Consider the following 18,390-nt stretch of genomic DNA (forward strand, 5'->3'; position numbering starts at 1 on the left):
GTCTGGATGTTTCACAAAAGCAGGTGGTGGTGCAGACAGGAAAAGCTACAGAAATGTGAATTCTTTACATTTAACACTAAATATTACAACTTGAGGATGAGGAGAAACATCTTACTCACATAGGCTGTTTCTGACCCGAAGTAATATAGTTACAGAACAGAGGTCTTTATAAAAAGACTTTAGGTAAAAATGTATTTCTCTGRAGATTCAGAGATTCATTCACCATCCTTTATAGAGTTCAAATCAAATTCACTAAGAAGGGTGATGCCAAAAATGGAAACCGAGTTATTACTAATTCCCCCTTTATGTAATGACTTTATGTAATGACATTGATAGATGTGGTGCTTTATGTAAATAGTGCTCCCACATCACCTTCCTGTGCATCTGATTCCATAGCAAATGCTATGGGACATCCATTTCAGCCAGGCTAATATGTATTATTTGTACAGATTAATTGGTGTGAGCATCACACAACAAAGACATCTCAACTACATCCAGTGCTACTAAAATGTCTTGGAAATGACCCAGTAATAATGCTACAGAGCTCATGTCTTGTCTGCCCAAGACAATTCACTCAGCTCAGCATGCCGAATGCTTGAAGATGCTCTAACTAATAGTAGCGTATCCCCCTTTTTGATTATCACTCCAATGAGAATGTTATGGTTTAAAATTTGTCCAAATGATGTGTAGYGTTATATAGATGTTTCTGATGACCTTAGGAAATGTATTTGAAGTTAAAGATTTATTCTGGATGTTAAAATTGGATCTCTTATGCTTGTTGGTAGTAGACACCTAAATTAAGCAGAAGATGGATGGATGGATGGATGGATGGATGGATGGATGGATGGATGGATGGATGGATGGATGGATGGATGGATGGATGGATGGATGGATGGATGGATNATGGATGGATGGATGGATGGATGGATGGATGGATGGATGGATGGATGGATGGATGGATGGATGGATGGATGGATGGATGGATGGATGGATGGGTTTTAACAAAGAAAAACAAGCATCAAGACGTAGCATTCACCAGGATTGAACTCAGAAACTTTGTTTAAAAATGAATATGCCTGTAATCCAATTTCAGAAATTATGAATTAGGTTGATACTATTCTAAGTAGGGAAGTAAAAATAAAATGCTCTTAWGTCTTAATGGTCTTTGTTATTATGTTCAGTCTGTTGTTTTGCATGAATAGTTTATCCATCCAGCTTGCCGGGATAAATATGCAAACGGAAAATAATATTTCCATGGTGTTCCATCATGAGATTAAACTTTGAACGATTCGCACAGGTCCAACTTTAATACCCGGACCTCTGGTATTTTTATTAATTCGAAAGCCATCATAACTAATGTCGCTCATGTTTGCCACTCATTAAAAGTACCAGGTTGGAGTTGAGAAAAAATTTGCAAGGAAAATGTTACTCTTTTGTTTTCATTTCYTCCCATTCCCAAACCTAGACAAAAAATTATGTGACACCAAGTGTTAAAAACTAATGCAACAGGTTCCAAAGTGTGGCTCATTAAGTGATGATAGGTTGAACACATTTTTTTTTTTTAGTTTTTACTTCTGTTTATAAATACAAGTTACATCCAAATCCTACTTTTTAATGATGGTCCTGTATCCTAATGAGACTTTTTTTGTCAGAATTTTTTTTCTCTGATCTGGTTCTGCTGTACTTTTCTCCAGAACTGTAAAATCTCYTCTATTAGAAACTCTTTGCAGAATTGTTCAGCCTTTAAACTCATAACTCTRCTACCTTCGGTCAAATTTCCTTTATTGGTACCTGAAGAAACCATAAAATGAATACTATAATTAATAAGCCGTGATAATGTAATAAATATATGTGCATCAAACTCTAAACCCAAAGGCAAATTTACAAACATTTAAGAAAGAAATGTGTTGCATTGAATTTMTTTTTTTGTGTGCAAATTTTCATTRAAATAACAGCTAAATTTTATAACTTCACTCCCTAACATGTTGAAACAGTATACCTCTGTGGATCAGAATGGTCTTGCTGTGACAGAAGCACAGCCTGAATTTATCTTCCTCTTTTTTCTTTTTTCATGACTGAAATGAAAACTTGCATAAATGAATGAGCGGATGACTAAGCTGCCAGACTCGGAACGGTTGAATCCGTGCGTTCGTGCTGCAGCCGGCTTTGCTTGCAGCCACTGATATAGTCATACAGTGACCCAGGCGTTTGGATATGTAGGGCGATGCAGCGAGCCGGCAGGGACCAGGGGCATGAACTGCAGATGTGTGGAGGATGGCAGCGGGAGGGGGTTGTATAGGAAGAGTTAGGCGTAGAGGGAGAGCGTGCATGGATGAGGTGAAGCGAGGAGAGATGTCCTCTGGATGACCCACCCGGCACCAGACAGCCTTGGCCTTCCTCCTCCCTCTCTCCTGCTCTCGCGCTCCGTGTCTCCCCCTTGCTCGCTCGCTCTTTGCTGCGTAATCAGCTGAAAAAAACAAAAGGGATTAAAAAAGGATAGCATAGCCAGGATGATTGCACCCTGAGAAATCTGCTCATGAAAACATTTAGGGTAAACAAATCCACCTTGTGTTGGTTGAAAAATACAACAAAATGACATTTTTTGTGTGTTGGCTTGCTTGTTTTTTTGTTGTTTTTTTGTTTTTGTACACATTAATGCATTGAGATTAAATTTCACAGCTGTGAAGAAGTAAGATGTTAAAAATTATGTTCGTCATTTTGTCCTGTCCATTGTTTCCACCAGGTGGTTTTAATCAGAGCATTTAAATTAGATAATTAGAAATAGCGAGGATCACAATGTCCCAATTCCTGGTTAAGAAAAGCCCAGTCCTTTCAGATAACTCAGTGTTACTGGTAATCTACCAAGGAATTTTACAGCATACATCTGACTCTGCTTTCCAAAAGTTTTGACGTATTGCTACATCTGTGACACATTTTATCTGAATTACCTTTGCGAAGTAAAGGCCCAAAGCTAATTCCCTACTTTTTTTATGGTTGCATGAATGAAAATTACAGCCAATAAGTATTGAGGAGACTATACAGAAGCTATTCTGATTTTATTTACTCCAGCAGCAGGAAGGAAGCTGGTCAGGATTAATATGAAGATAAATCAAGCTACGTACTTTGCATTCCAGAAAGAAAACCCATTAGGGGTTGCAAAAGACTTGGAAATGGGCTGAAGATTCACCTTTTAGCAGGAGAATGAGCTTGATCATAAAACTGGAGCAATCATGAATGGTTTAGATCTATTGTCCTTAATTTGAAAACATTACATAATGTTCTTTCAAATTTGTGGCTGATRTAAARTAGAATTTARACAGGAAGTTTGATGAAAAACCCCTTRAAGAAAGCACCAAAAAAGAGTTCAGACCAGCATATAGTCCAAAATACTRGATGTCATATTCTGACGAAATCTTGCTTAGTCAGCAGGAAGAGATCCATATTTTACGCAATGAAATGCCATATTATTTCTTTCTTTTATTTTGCTGAGACTCTCAAACTATTGAAACTCTCCACCTTGCATATGAACTGATGTGATGAACGGCTTGGAGTGATTTATACACCAGTCACACATGCATTGTAAATAAACATYAGCTCCATCGTTCCTGGAGTTTACTGCCTGCCTGTTTGTCAAACGGATTAGAAACAACATTGAGAACTGTTGCTTTGTTCTTCATTATTTTTGTGCTTGTGATGCGTTCAGTGACAAATTAAAAATCTGAACGTTTAATTTACRATCAAACAAAAATAAAACTAGGAGATATATATTTTAAACAGACATATGCGGAGTGTTTGTGTATTATTAGTTTACTTGAAGAACACAAGCACTTTGGTTGCTAATGAGTACTTAATTTATCTAATAAGGATTTAATATGTGAAGCATAATATAAGGTTCAGGTTTGGTCATAAGGTTGCTTATAGATTGAATTTTCAACTTTTACCTGTATTTTAGATGTATATTTTAGATAATTACACTCCGAAGGCAGGAACAAGTGTTTAGCTCAGTGCATGTTGGACATGTGACGGAAAATCTGAAAATCTGAAAATCTGAACCTGAATTTGGCACATTGTTTTATTTCTGGTTCCATTCTCCAGTCAAATAAAAAAATCATATATTCCTGAATACGGTAAAAAAAAAAAAAAGCTGATATATTTGATTTAAAATAAGTTACAAAATGTTTTTCTCAGCTAAATACACAGAACTTCATTTAACTTTTTTTTATCTGTGGTGAATGAACCAAGACAACACCACAATATTGGGCCTTGATAAACACCAGTCTGGCATATAATTATAACGATTAACAGAGTGAATAACAATGATTATCTTTCCATCATTGCACCTGTTAGTGGTCAGGATCTATTGGGTAACACGTAAACATGTTTTCCCTCAAATGTTCTTAAGTAAGAAGCAGGAAAAATGGGCAAGAATACAAATTGATAAATCCCAATYTGTGATGTAGACTTCTATGTTAGAGCATCTTCCAGTCTATCTTCCAAGATAAATTTCTCCTATGGGAGACTAATAAAATTATTTTATCAGAAATAATCCAAGGCAGTATCTGTGGTGACCCAGGGAGGAAAGTCATAGGTCCCCAATGCACACAAAAACTTGCTTTTAACACATATTACTGAAGACTTTAAAGCTGGTTCTGATTATTAAAAAAAAGCGTCAATAGTTGCAGACTCACCAACTAACATAGAACCAACTTTGGATACAGATAGAGTTGAACCAGGGAGCATGGCTGGAGTGCACTATGGGAACACAGAGGAATAAACTAGAGATAGATGTAAGCAACGATGCTGAATAATCTCATTAAGGCTTTTTTTTTTTTTACATAACTGCATCAACCTCCCTCAGCGGGAGATGCTCATGAACTCACTCTGATCTATTGATCTGAATGCTTGAAGGTAGCCTGTGTTAGACCGATCAATCTTGTGACACGCAGAAGAAACTCAAATGATTTCCTGCACTCAGATGCAGGAACACTGCTTGCTTTAGGTCATTTTACCAAGAAAGCAGATGTTCAAGAAGCATGCAGAGCTGTTTGCTTTTAATTTCAAAAGTGGATTTAGAACTGAACTGAATTTCTCATCTTTTAATACATTGACAAATACAGCCCAGACAAATCATTCAAGCAATGGAGCTGATACAAAACCGGCAAAACTAAAAGCCTCGCTGCAATAGAAATGGATGCAATCTTTTTCAAGGTTGTAGCTCTATGAAATCTTAACTGAATGACATAAATACTGATTTAGCAATAAATTCATAGAAGATTTTAACTTTTTGTATTTACTGAAACATCCAGACATTATCGCAGAGCTTTAGAGAGAATACGAGAAATGGAAAAAAAGAAATTCTTGAAATTCAACTCTAAGGACTGCACGTCAAGTGTAACGTCTGACCCTGAAATGTCGAGGGAAATAAATTTCCTGTAGGTCTAAAGTTCTCTGTGCAATGAAATGGTTGAAAGATCTAAAAGGTGCCATATAACAGTAACCGCAACCCCTTGGAAATGAGACAAAGTCATCAACATTCAGAAGTCTGGAAATGGTGGCAAATCGATTTCGAAAATTTTTGGAATTGCCCAACTTACCTAAACTAATTCAAGAGTGTCTTGATGACTCATCCAGGAGGTCACAAAGTAGCCCAGAACCACATCTAAAGCACCGCTGACCTCACTCACTGCAGATAAGGTCAGTGTTCAATGAGAGAGAGACTGAGCAAAAATGGYTTCTGTGGGAAACTACTGCCCAGAAAGATCAAACTCACATTCACCAAACAGAAAAAAACAAAAAAGAAACACATTGATGATTTTCAAAACKTAAGAAAGACRAGCCAAAAGCGGAAGTACCTATATTCAAACACGGTGGTAGTAGTGTGATGACGTGGGGCTGTTTTGGATGTGGACGACTTGGTGTAATTGAGGAAAGCATGAATTCTGCTTTCTTGATGGAGAATGTTCAGCCACTCGAAGAGACASGACAATTATTTAAAGCATATCAACAAGTTCACTTCTTAATGGGTCAAAAAAACAAAACAAAATCAAGGTTTTGTCRTGGCTCTGTTGAAATTCTGATTTAGATCCGATTGAGACGCCTTGTCGTGATTTTGAACATACTGAAAAACACTCAAATGTGGCTGAAATGAAACATTTCTTGAAAGGAGTGTGGGCAAAAATTACTCTACAGCGATGTAAAAAACTGATGGCCGGTTATTAGAAATGCTTGATGCTACTGAGGGTGGCACAAGCAGTTATTAGGCATAGGGGGCAATTATGGTCACATGGGGCCATTTTGGTTTGGACGGCATTATTCCCTTGGTAAAAGAAAACATCATATGAAAACTGCTTTTCTCATCAAATCGAGTCATCTGATATTAAAATTAGTTTCGACTGAAACATTTAAGACAAAAACGGAGCAAGATCTGTCACTTTTCTTCACAGCTTTGAATGTCTGTCAAAGTGTCGGTGGAAGTAATATATGTGCAAGAGGAAAACGAGACATCTATCTCACAGCTCGTTCTGTTTTTGGAGTGAATTAAACAAGAGAYTTAGTCGTCATCTGGCAGCTCTATAGATTCTCTCTGTGGGTATGTATGCGTGTGTGAGAGAGGGAGCGAGTGTGTGGAAGTAGGTCAGTAGTGGAAATGTTCTCTGCTGTCCTCACATGGCCTCTGTTCGGCCCATCTCACCACTCGTGTCAACTCTCGTTTTCTCCTCCTCATCCCTCCGCCCTCTCCCACCCTCCGCCTCCTCCTTTATCCCTTTCTCTCTGCTCTGATTAGGAGGGGAGCAGGTCCTGCTCAGTTCACATGGGTCTAGTGCAGGTTAACTCTTCATTTGCCTCCTTTTAATTTAACCTCCCTCCCTTTTCCTTAAACCGAAATATAATTCAAGCTTTTGCCTCCTGCAAGGCTGCTGTTGGCTTGTGTTTTCAAAGCAGTCTGTGCCAAACCATGTGCGGCATGTAACTGGTGTTTGAGGAAGAGTCGATGCCACAAAATGGGGCAGAGCTCGTTTTTTGGTTACTGAGGGCACCGCTCAGCCTTTTCCCCTAGAAATGTTTCATTAATTCAGACCAAAATCTATAAGAAAAAGCCCAGAAATCGAGGGAGAGAGAAAAAAAAAACTCACAGTAGCAGCCGCTTTCCAAAAACCTAACTTCCAGTAAAGCTGCATAATTCCCAGATTTGTGAACAAATGGTGTATTACCTAACCTCAGCCAGATTTACATGATTTACAGTAGAGGAAAGAGAGGTTCATGTTTGAGCTCACACTGCCATCTGCTGGAGCAAATACAAGAAGAGAACAACAGCCGGGTTTCACCAGGCAGATGTGCCAAAACTCCCCAACAAGGCCCCAAAAAAATGCTTCATGTCATCTTGTTCACAAATTCTTCTAAAGCCGGAGCTGAAACCAAAAAAAAAAAAAAAAACACACAGCCAAAACGAACTTTAGAGAAGCTGAAGAGGAACTGCAAGTGGAACTTCATCATGAAGCAGAAGAGCAAGTTGTCTGCACTGGTTAAACTGGTTTCTATGGTGCTTTTGGATTCTATGGCACTTCACCAGACGAACTTGGCACAGACATTGAATACCTTGAATGGTTCAGGGAGCGTTACAACAATACAAAGCCTGAAGGAATGAGGCAGCTGCTGTTTACAGCTGAAGTGAAAATTTATGATTTAACAACACGGCTTCAGAAATTTTCATTTTTAGAAAGAGTAAAACATTTCAGATCACCAGCTGAAAAAAGCAGACACACRCTCAAACCACAACTGAATTTAAAATAGAGAAAAATGTGGAATTATTCATCATTACCTTCGTCCTGGAAAACCTGACCTGCAGGTGTTCCCAGCAGAATATTACACCGGTCCAAGATGAGCTGTGCTACATTATTTCAGTGGTTATAAACATATTGGCTTAAGTTGAAAAGAAATAACACACGGAGGTACACTAGTAAATATGGAAGCTGYCATTCAAGGCACTTCACACTTTTATAATCCTTATTTTACTGACTGAACAAATGAAAGCGCTGCGTTGGTTTTACATGTTTGACCGAGTTTGTAATGGTATTGGTGTATTTAAGTATGCTGTACTGGTGCAGAGTTAGAAAATAAAGGTGTAATTCAGTACATTTGTGTCTTCTGTGTTTAAAAGAAAGAAACGTTTTAACTTTATCTGATCGGTTCTGGCTAAATAAATCTCAGATACTAAACCTCAGAGAGCGGTATTGGAAATGAAAAAATGTGAATTAGTGCATCCCGACTTAAAATTTTCATTAAAATTGTACAACTTACATTMTTTTGCCTCTACTGCACAAAACCAAGACTGATAAAAGTTTGCAATGTTGTAAAGAGAGAAGCTGTTAGTTTCCATTTTTGAGTTTTAGTTTGTAAGAATACGTTTTTCTTTTTTTTGCTTTTTTAAAATAATGTCTAAGCCAGAGTACAATGCGGAAATCCGCATGCCTCAGCTCCTGTCCTCACCTGACCCTCAGCTTACTGCACCASGCTCTGCTCCRTCTTGGTGAGGAAAGCAGCGAGCTAAAGAGCTGCTGTTACTCTACATCAAAAGGGAGAGTGGAAGTAAAAGGATTAGTGGATGGTATTATTTTGGCAAAATTTCAGTTCCGTTTGTGTAAGAACACCTACAATTTACGACTGCTGAAGAATTGCTAAAGAATCAGGATTTAAAACAATCATCTGAATTCCTTGGCACACATTTTACTAAGCAGCGTTAAAGTATTTCAGACGGAATTAAGCAGTTAAATCTGAATCTTCTTCTGTACTCTAAGATTATATTAACCAGATTTAAACAGTTCCTTCAACTCTGCTTTCAGATCAAGACGGATACTGAAGCCTCTGTCTGGACTCATCATTTAAGGAGAGACAGGTGACCCGCCGGCTCCAACCTCGCCCCAATTTCAGCTGCTCTGGKTAAACTTCCAGGAAATGTACCACAAAATACACATCACCACAGTGGTGAGAAGCAATTTTTTTATTTATTTTTCCGCCCCCACCATTTACTTAAGTGTTTCTAAACTTTTCAGATGTTTTGTGATGCTGTAACAGCACATCTGTATCTGGTGTAATAGATTTACTTTTCACTTGGTTTTACATTGAAAACTAGTCTTTCCAGTTGTTCACACCCTGGGTGGGTTTTGAGAAATTTTAGACCAAAAACACTCTAAATTTGACTTTGATATTTTAAAATATTTCTATTATTGTGAAGTATTCACTCCAACCTGCTCCTGGTCTTAAAACAGCTAAGTGATGGATGGTATCCCACTCTGGGCAGTTGATGCTTTTTCTTCACTTACAGCACCAAGAATTATTTTGGAAGCACTTTGCTGCCATCTAGTGGTTAGTTATTCCTAATYATATGTGTTTTAGTTTTGGGATACTAAATATTTAAACTTTAATTTATTGTGTATGCCATATTAAAATGAACTTCAACTGTGTTCGGCATCAAAACCACTAATATTTTTTTACATTAAAAATGCAGTCAGTAAGGGCTTAACATTCATTTATAGGGTGACAATTTAAAGAATTTCACAACGTTATTTGAAAGATTTTGTAAATTTTTGGCTGAATCAGTGTATTGTAGGATTTTTTWAAGRTTTGGAGGCACTGGTAGTCTTTATGCAATATTAATTAGGAAAAACAACAAGAGGGCATCCGATTCCGGTCAGCTGCACCGAGCATGTCCTCCCTGTATGATGCGCCTGCTCTACCAAAACRGAAAAAGTTGTCTTTAGAAATGTATGTCTAAATTATGGCTTTATGTCTTAATTGTGGCTTTCGTTTTATGGTTGCTAAGCAACCACCAGGTGACAAAATACACTGATTTTTCTCTTAAGCATTCTCACGATGAAAATGTATTCATTTTGTAACACCTTTTTGTTGTTTTACATCACTATTTAACTAATTTAGAGGAATTCTTTAAAGATAAGAAAAYGAAAAAAATAGCCAAATGCAAAAAATGCTTGAAAAGTCAAAACTATGCTTCCCTTTTTCTTTTAATGAGATTTATAAAGCTGTGAGGATGTATTGTTTTTTTTTTTACAAATTGCAATCATTGTGAATTTGTAAGGACAAAAATAAGCCTGATTAGCAGCTCTATCTGTATGCCCAAATCGGCTGTGAGGCTCCCCTAAAATGATCATTTGCATATAAAAAGCTTTGTTGGCACCACAATTAAACAACAAGATGATGAAAGGGGAAAAAAAAGTGAATGGATTTTCCTTCTGCAATAGTAGGGAGGGACTAATTTCATATTTTTAAAACAAATTAACCAGCAGAAACAAATAACAAATAGGATGCGAAGTAACAAAAACAAATCAGGCTAAAGATCGCATCTCAACATGTAGCCAATTTTTTAAACACGGTGGAAAGCAAACATGGAGGAACATAAAACCACTCACTGACATTCATTCAAAACTGGTTTGAAGCTCAGAAAATGAAACCCAAACAAATTCAATCAGGTTTTCACTTTTTATTTTCTCGCAGACAAGAAAAAGGTATTCATGAAAGTTCAGATATAATAAATAAATTAACTACTAAAAACTGTTGGCTATTAAAGCAATTGCAAAATAGCAGAAAATGCGTAACTTTACCAAATTACAGCGCTGACATGAGGATCCATGTTGCAGWTGAAATGATTACAAACCAAACAGAGTCCACCAGAACGGATTGTTTTCTTTGTGTGCATACCCTGACATGGTTCCGTAAAAACAAAGTAGAAAGCAAAGGAAAGCAACATAAGATCTTTTGTCTTTATACTTYTTAAAGTCTTAAAAAGGTAAAAACGGAGCCAAGAGATTATTTATTATGCCTAAAATAGTCTGTRATTTATTTGACACAACCTGAAAGTTTAGTTTACTAGTTCACCCGTATCTGAGTCGATAAAGACACTGAACTGTCCATTGTTTTGTTTTCTAAAGTTATTCACTTACTTTGGTGGCAAAGACATAATAGAGAAACGCCTTCTGAAAGACATCATTACTATGTACTCATCATGCATACAGTATTGAGTTGAAGAAAAACCGTTGTRTGAATGTTTCTAAATGTCACAATCTTACTGAGTTTGTAGCTTAACTGACTGAGGTAACGTTGCTTGTTTCCTGAAGAGCAAACTGTATTGTATTCTGAATGCGAAACAGAAATCAAACCCTTTTTTTTTATTCAAAACATGATTATTTCGGTTCATTTAAGAATGCTACAAAACCGTTGAGGCAGTCAATATTTTACATCAGGATTCTAACAACTGATTTCTTTTTTTTTTTTATGCTTTTAGCATAATTATCTCCAAGAAACGATCAACATGTTTTACAAATATTTAAAAATAATTTTCTTCCTGTTTTCATAAGTGTCTATAAGAAAATTGGCTAGAAAACGTAGGCAGAATTCATAAAAGCCAGTACAGATTTTTGTCAGTAAATAAAATWAAATTATAGTTTCTGAATTCACAAATAAGTTTATAAACTGAAGGTTGTCAAATTAGGCACTTTCTCCTTAAATGTGAATCAAGGAATGGTTTACTTTAGAGGGATTCTGCTGAGAAATTATGTCCATTTAGTTGTTAATTTTCTAACTGATCTTGGTTTAATGAAACAGATTTGATTTCCAGCCAACAGCTTGTCAGAGTAGAACCAAGACAAAAGTGGAATCTCCATGTTAAATATTGCTGTAACTTGTTAAAGATAYTTTAACTGAAACTAAAATATTATTGCAAATCAGGACTAAGCTATTTTYCTTATTCAAGATCCCTTGAAAGCAAGTTYCCAAAGGGAAAAAAGGAAGGTCATTGTTCCACAAACCATGGTTGYTTTTTAATGCAACTTTTATGTTAACATGCATCTAATGCAACACTGGTTTTAAAGTTCCAAAAAGTCAGTTTCAAAGCTTTTCAGTCTTGAATCAAATCCCAAAAACATTTAATTTAGAATCTTTAACACAACATTTAACCAGCTGGGTCATGCAACTGCAGAGTAACAATGACTGCATGTACTTTATTAAAAAATGGATTTTCATAACTTTTATTGTTTGCAATAACAGTGATGGCACTTTATTTACTACTTATTAAAATTTATCCTACTTAACTACCATGTCATACTTTTGTTCCGCGTCTTGTTTAATTTATAGTTTTGGAATAGTTTATATGATATAATTATTTACACAAAAAGGTTATAGTCTATTTAAAGTCACACCTTACTAAAGTTAATTTGTGTCATGTTATGTGTAATTTTCTTAATTTGACTCGAGTCTACAAAGACAATTCGGCGACACTCGTAACCACAAGCACATACTATTAGCAGCATTATTACCTACAACAGTTGTAGTAGTGCTCAGATCTTTGTTCCTCTCCATGAAGCATCAAAATAAGTAAAGTTCTAYGAAGTATTTCTATCTTACTGAATCCCGTCCACATCGTTGCTCCTAAGACRTTTTTGTAATTGGTGTTGTTTCAGAGTGGCAGAATTTCACTATGCCTCATACTCAATCTGACAAAATGTTGACTGGAAAACTGTTTTTCATCCAAGTGTTATTTACTGATCAAAACCTGTGAAGTGAACCCAATAAAATTCACCATTATCCCTTTACGAGCAACGCATTGYAATGTTGTTTAAATTCTTAATCAGTCTGTTTTTATAGCTGTTGGGTTTTCAGAGTTGAGAATTTACTGCATTTCTAATGCTGAACACATTTTTGGTGCAGGATTTTTCCTCTAAACACTTGGCTCTGCTGGGATTACGCCACGCCTCCTCTATTTGTTCCACAGAAATCTGATTTAACTGAAACTGAATGGACCCCAATCCCAACCTGTATCATTTTTAAAACAGTATAATTGATCCAGTTATTACAAATATTGTTTTGTGACTGTAAAATGATTTGGGGAAAAAATACAAAACGGTTTAAAACACTGATATTGAAAATCATTCCAGTGGTAATTTTTCTTAATTAATAAAAAAAAAAAAAAAACTTAACTCAATGGCACTAAATTGCATTTTTAATTCACAGAAATCTCAAGTTTTAAAAACCGTTTTTTCTGTGAGACAAAGAAAGTGTCTGATGGATTTGAGCAGAGAACGTTTCCTTGAGAAAAATGTTCTTCCATGATTCACAAAATGAGACAAACCATGCAAGGTCTCACATTAGTAGAAATGTTTTGGATGATTTTTTTTCTTTATACAAAGTTTCTTTTATAAGAAAAAAGGACCTAAAGGTCCAAAATAAAGTCCCATTCCTTATAAGAGGGCAGCAAAGGAACTTGCGTACATATTGTTTGGTGAAAGGCTTTGCTTTGTGCATCCACTTGGTCCTCACTGTCCATCACCCAGAAGAAACCAAATCCACACAGGCTGTGTGTCCTGCATCGCCTCCGATTCAGTGATTTTCAGCTGCATCATTACCCCAACTTAATTTCAAGGCACAAACCTCAATTATGTCGCATTGTTTGACGTGGCATGATCCGTCTGAGCTTTCTGCGTCCGTCTGCGGGTCCTGACTCGCCAGCTGAGAAACACTAATATGCGTCATCTTGTGTGTTGGCTCCAAAGTGGGGGCAGCAATGCTGAATCTGGAGAAGGAATATGCACAGTAACTTTAGAAATGTACAATATTGTAAACTGTGAAGTTTCAACAACAGGTTATAATGTAATAATTATACATTAAGAGCTACACCTTGATYGTTTCTGTCATTGTCMTTATGGTGACACAACAAACAATACAGTACAACTCCCTAACCTCCAAACACCGTGTTAAACGGTGCATGGAGATGGCAGAAGAAATATTTTGCAGGTAGTTTCTGTCAACAAATGAGGCAGAACTCTGTTGTAAGAATGACTCAGCACAAACTTCAAACTATTRAACTTAATCTAGACTATACAGTCTTTTCTCTCATGTGTGCACCCAATTCTTATTTTTTAAAATGATAGGAGTTGTATAATCACTCCATCTTGGGGGGGRRAACCTGTCCAAACAAATCATCGTGAGTGGGTGTGAGTAAATGTCTAAAAATAACCCAACCTGCTTTTACAGGTTGGTGTTTCTGCAAAGCACAAGAACCAAAAACGAAACAAGCCCACCTGCTGGCTCATGTCTGCTCCTCAGTCTGAGGCTGTGAATGGCTGACACCTTCAGATTCCTCCTCAACAGCGTCATCCTCCTCCTCTTCCTCTTTTTGATTGGGGTCCTCCTTCTTTTCGTCCCTTATGCACTCATCATTTGATGCCACCTCTCCTTGTTCTTTTGCCTCCATTTCTCCCTCACTGTCTCTACACTCAGCTGTCGCCGCCTCGTCCTCTTCTTCCTCCTCCTCGCCGTCCTCCTCCGCCTCCTCGTCVCTGAACAGCTCCTTTCCCTCCTCCACCTTCCTGGTGGTTTCGGAGAACCAGTCTCTCACCTGCTCGTAGCTCATTTTGGACTTTGTCACCAGATCATCCAGGTCTCTTTCGTTCAGAGCTCTGTGCTTGAGGTAGTAATCCTTAAGAAACTCCTTTCCAGACTTCACCTGGAGAAGAAGCACAAAGAGAGAAGTTACAGATGGAGATGTTTATCCACTAACTCCAGTGACAGTACAATTAATCTCCACRTAAAACCTTAAATTTACACATTATAATAAAATCAGAGCTGCTATCATTTTATGCACCAAAATTTGATCATCACAATAGAAGGTTGACTTAATCCAAAGTTTATGCACATGCCTTGATGACTCCTACGCCACCTTGTGGAGAACGCTTGCAGGGGTACGGCCGGCGTGTCCTCCTGGACCAACCACGAAACCGCTTCCTGGACTTTTTCTGGCCTTTTCCTGCACCATTCAATGCCTCGTCCACCTTAACGCCACAAAACAGCAAATAAGACTTCAGGTGCCTGAACAAACTACCAATATTGTAAAGCTGGTATCCTAGTTGCATGCAATTAGGACAGTTTGTGCACCTTGCCACTCTGGTACAGGTAGTACCACTTCAGGTTGCTGTTTTTGCAGGCGTAGCGCGTGTCTCCAAACCAGTTGACGATGTAGGTCCGCGGCAGGCCAGTCTTYGTCGCCATCTGATCGTACTCCTCAGAAGTTGGCCACTGTGAGTGAACAAAAGCTTTCTTCAAAATATGGAGCTGCGCTGGCGTCTTCTTCAGGATTTTCCTCCCAACATGGCCRGTGGTCTGTGCCTCCTGAGATCCTACAGGCGTCAYRGATTTCACCTTTTCCTCGATCTCAGTATCGCTGTCTTTTAACAGCGCCGCTGAAGGCGTTTTCCGTCGTTCCGTGAACCAGGCGTCCACCTCCCGTCTCGTCAGCTTGGTTTCCGCACGCAGCCGGCTCAGCTCCTCGTCTGAMGGCATGTCTGATTTCTGRAAGCTGGCCTCCAGGATGTGCAGCTGCTCTGTAGTTTTTTCCTTGAACCTCTGTGGCGTAAAGTCGGGAAAGGCATGGCGGAATTTGACGCGCGGTTCGCCGGTTGACCCGGAAGAACCAGGAGCGTTGGCAGTGGTGGGCGAAGAGTCACTGGCATCATCACTAGAGTCTATAACGATGGTGGTGGGAGTCGAGGTGGTGGTTGTGGGTGTGCTGATTGCGGCAGTGGTGAAGTCTGACAGTGCGTCGCCGCTGATGTTTTCAGTAAAGCTGGTGCTGCTGCTCCTCCCTGCTCTGCCTGCTCCTGAGAATGCTGCCCTGCTGGATGAAGTTTCACTCAGCAGCAAGCTGTGGTGATCCCTTGAGTTCCTCTGGTTGTAACGTGTGTCGCTGAACCACTTCTTTATTGCCCTTTTGGAGAGTTTGGTGACCTCCATGAGCCTCGAAATCTCCTCCTCCGTGGCAAACTGCCTCCTGCTGTAGCTGGCCTTCAGCTCTGCCAGCTGTTCTTTGGATTTCTTCGGTTTGGTAGCTGTTGCATCCAAACTGAGCGACATGCTGGCAGACGAAGCTGAAACCTCTGCGTTGGATTCAGGGGCTGAAGCTTCGGCTGCTTTGGGCTGGTTTCCAGGCACCCCGGCGACAGTCAAAGTGATGGGAGACGCTACGGGGACGGTGCTCCCGCTGCCAGCCACCTGAGTGAGGACAAGACCTGGCTGTCCAACAATCTGACAGGTCTGAAAGATGGACTGCAGTCCGTTTGTAGCTGTGCCGATGTTGGCGGGGATGACGGTGATGGTCTGGGGAACAGTCTGAACTGTGCCGTTAAACTTCTTTCTCCTTGCCTCCTCCACCTGCAGAGAAGTAGGGACATAAAAAGATTATTTTATTTCATGGATATCTTTTTTAGCCACTCAGGCCTCCAGGCAACAGAAGCTTTTTCTTGCTTTCTCATCATGTCAACTTTACTAACGGTGAAGTTGATCCGTCAGCAGACTGAGATACACAAGCGGTTGCTAGATTTAAACAATTTCACCTCTTGACACAAAATGCCTTTCAAAATCAATACCAGCCCTTCAATTCCTTTAACTTTTTAGAAGTCCCTTTAGTATTTCTACCAGCTTTRCAAACCAGGAAACTAAGAGTACTTCCTCACCAGGACAGTCTGGAGTAGTGAGTGCAAGTTGTAGTTTTTCTCTTAAAGGAAACACAACTTAAAAAAAACTCTAAAAAAGATTTTGCGATGGAATGATGTGATTTTTCTGTCATATTGACATGGATGTATTTTGCATACAGCATCGGAAACACTATTAACACATCATACGAGTCACATGATCAATGCCAGATGTTACTACTGGCGAAAAAGACAGGTAGCAGTAGGAGAATGATGGTTTGTTATGTTTATTCCGGACAAAGCCAAAAGTTAAAACTGCTATCAACAGCATGTGAAAAGCTCATCCCTTTCCATTTGACTTAACATCAATATAGTGTAGAACTGAATTGGCAATTATATTATAATTTTTTACAGTTTTAAAAGCAAAGTGTACATTTTTTGTACAATTTTGGCTTAATTATCTCAATATCTTGTTTTTCCACTATTGGTATATTTTGGAGTCTGTGGACTTTAGTTATCAATTAATTATTTTATGATTATTTCAATAATTGATTCATCGYAATGCATCTGATTATTTGATTCAGCCGTACAAGAGGCGAATGGAATAATAGTGAAAAAGTCTGCAGATGGGGAGAGACTGCTTGGTTCGCAGGACTGATCTGYTGCATTTRAACTACAGCAGCTCCACATCAGACTGGACAGAGGATATCTGAAAATCAGCTTTAAGTCTGGGTTTGAACTTTGCCTGGGCCACTCCACCACATGACCATGCTTTGATCTCCTCCATTCCAGTGTAGCTTTGACTGYATCATCATTGTTGTCAGAAGTTAAATTTTGACCCCGGGGTCGAGTTTCCTACAAGGCTTGTGGTACTTRGCAAACAAGACATCTTGTGGCTTTCTTCCCGGCACTCTTACGTAAACGCCACATTAATGAAATGCAGGACGGCAGGAATGCTGCACTGAGGTCCARCAGAACCAGCAATGTGGTTCTTCCACAGTCTGTATTTACGCAGATGTCATTGAACACTTTGACCAGGATGGTGTCAGTACTGAGAGTCTGRCAAACGGTGATGATAAAATATTTTTAAAATATATTTCCAAATATTTCAATAAAGCGTTGTAGAGATGAAAACAAAAAGGTGCATTAAGAAGTGTGTTCCCCGCTAAACTAAATTAAAAGAGGTGAATGTACTTAATCACTTTTAAACACAGAGAAATATTTTGACACACACTAAATGCAAACAGCCAAAATTCACACAGCAAACTATGCAAATAATCTGTCGTAGCTCTAAATTACCCAACAGCCACAACAAATTACAGCAACTGGAAGGAGATGAGATAAAAAGCAATAAAGCTCAAGCACTGCATAAATGAGGTCATGTAATCAATAAAATCATCACTGCTTTCCAGCAAATCACCAGAAATTACTTTGAAAAACTCCTCCGGGTCTGCCAGGCAGCTTGCTCCAAAGTGCTGAGAGTTAATCAAACACATTCTGTTTCCTTTGCACTTAAAATAAAATCCACCCTTGCCTCTACATCATCAGKCCATAATGTTGAACTACGTTCTTTGACAGCACTATAGATCATTTTAAAATTAAAGCGGTTTGTTTGTGTTATCATATTAGCAACACAGTAACATGTAAAACTGCAGCAGGAAATGTGGATTTCCRGTGCATCAGCACTGACCTCCTCTGGTGTCCAGCTGACTCCATGTTTGAGCCTTTGGGCAGAAAACCAGACTTTGATCTGCTCCTCACTGAACTTTGTCTGTGCCGACAAGCCGATGATCTCTGACACCGAAGGATACGGAAACCTGTGACATAAACAAAATAATAAAAAAAATATATAACATTTTCTCTCATGTATTTGGGAAGATATAGAAAAGAATTGCCACTGTGTGTACCACTTAAATGC

General features: G+C 38.5%; 1 protein-coding gene across 2 annotated transcripts in view; it reads right to left on the bottom strand.

The window, feature by feature from the left end:
- Positions 1-1,640: 1,640 nt before the first annotated feature.
- Positions 1,641-18,390, bottom strand: part of LOC103472790 (zinc fingers and homeoboxes protein 1-like) — a 23,837-nt gene continuing 7,087 nt past the window's right edge. The window contains exons 4-9 of one of the 2 annotated variants that reach the window (XR_001777115.1): positions 18,163-18,289; positions 14,941-16,212; positions 14,706-14,837; positions 14,088-14,512; positions 13,438-13,579; positions 1,641-2,467 (exon numbers count right to left, since the gene is read on the bottom strand). Coding sequence is in view for 1 of the 2 variants with exons in the window: in XM_008422627.2 (XP_008420849.1) it covers positions 14,096-14,512; positions 14,706-14,837; positions 14,941-16,212; positions 18,163-18,289 (1,948 nt within the window). In the remaining variant the exon portion in view is untranslated. Of the gene's footprint in view, positions 2,468-10,480; positions 13,580-14,087; positions 14,513-14,705; positions 14,838-14,940; positions 16,213-18,162; positions 18,290-18,390 lie in introns of those variants that run through there. The other variant, XM_008422627.2, reaches the window with a different exon arrangement.

This window comes from Poecilia reticulata, linkage group LG11, assembly GCF_000633615.1.
Source record: "Poecilia reticulata strain Guanapo linkage group LG11, Guppy_female_1.0+MT, whole genome shotgun sequence".
Classification (NCBI taxonomy): domain Eukaryota; kingdom Metazoa; phylum Chordata; class Actinopteri; order Cyprinodontiformes; family Poeciliidae; genus Poecilia; species Poecilia reticulata.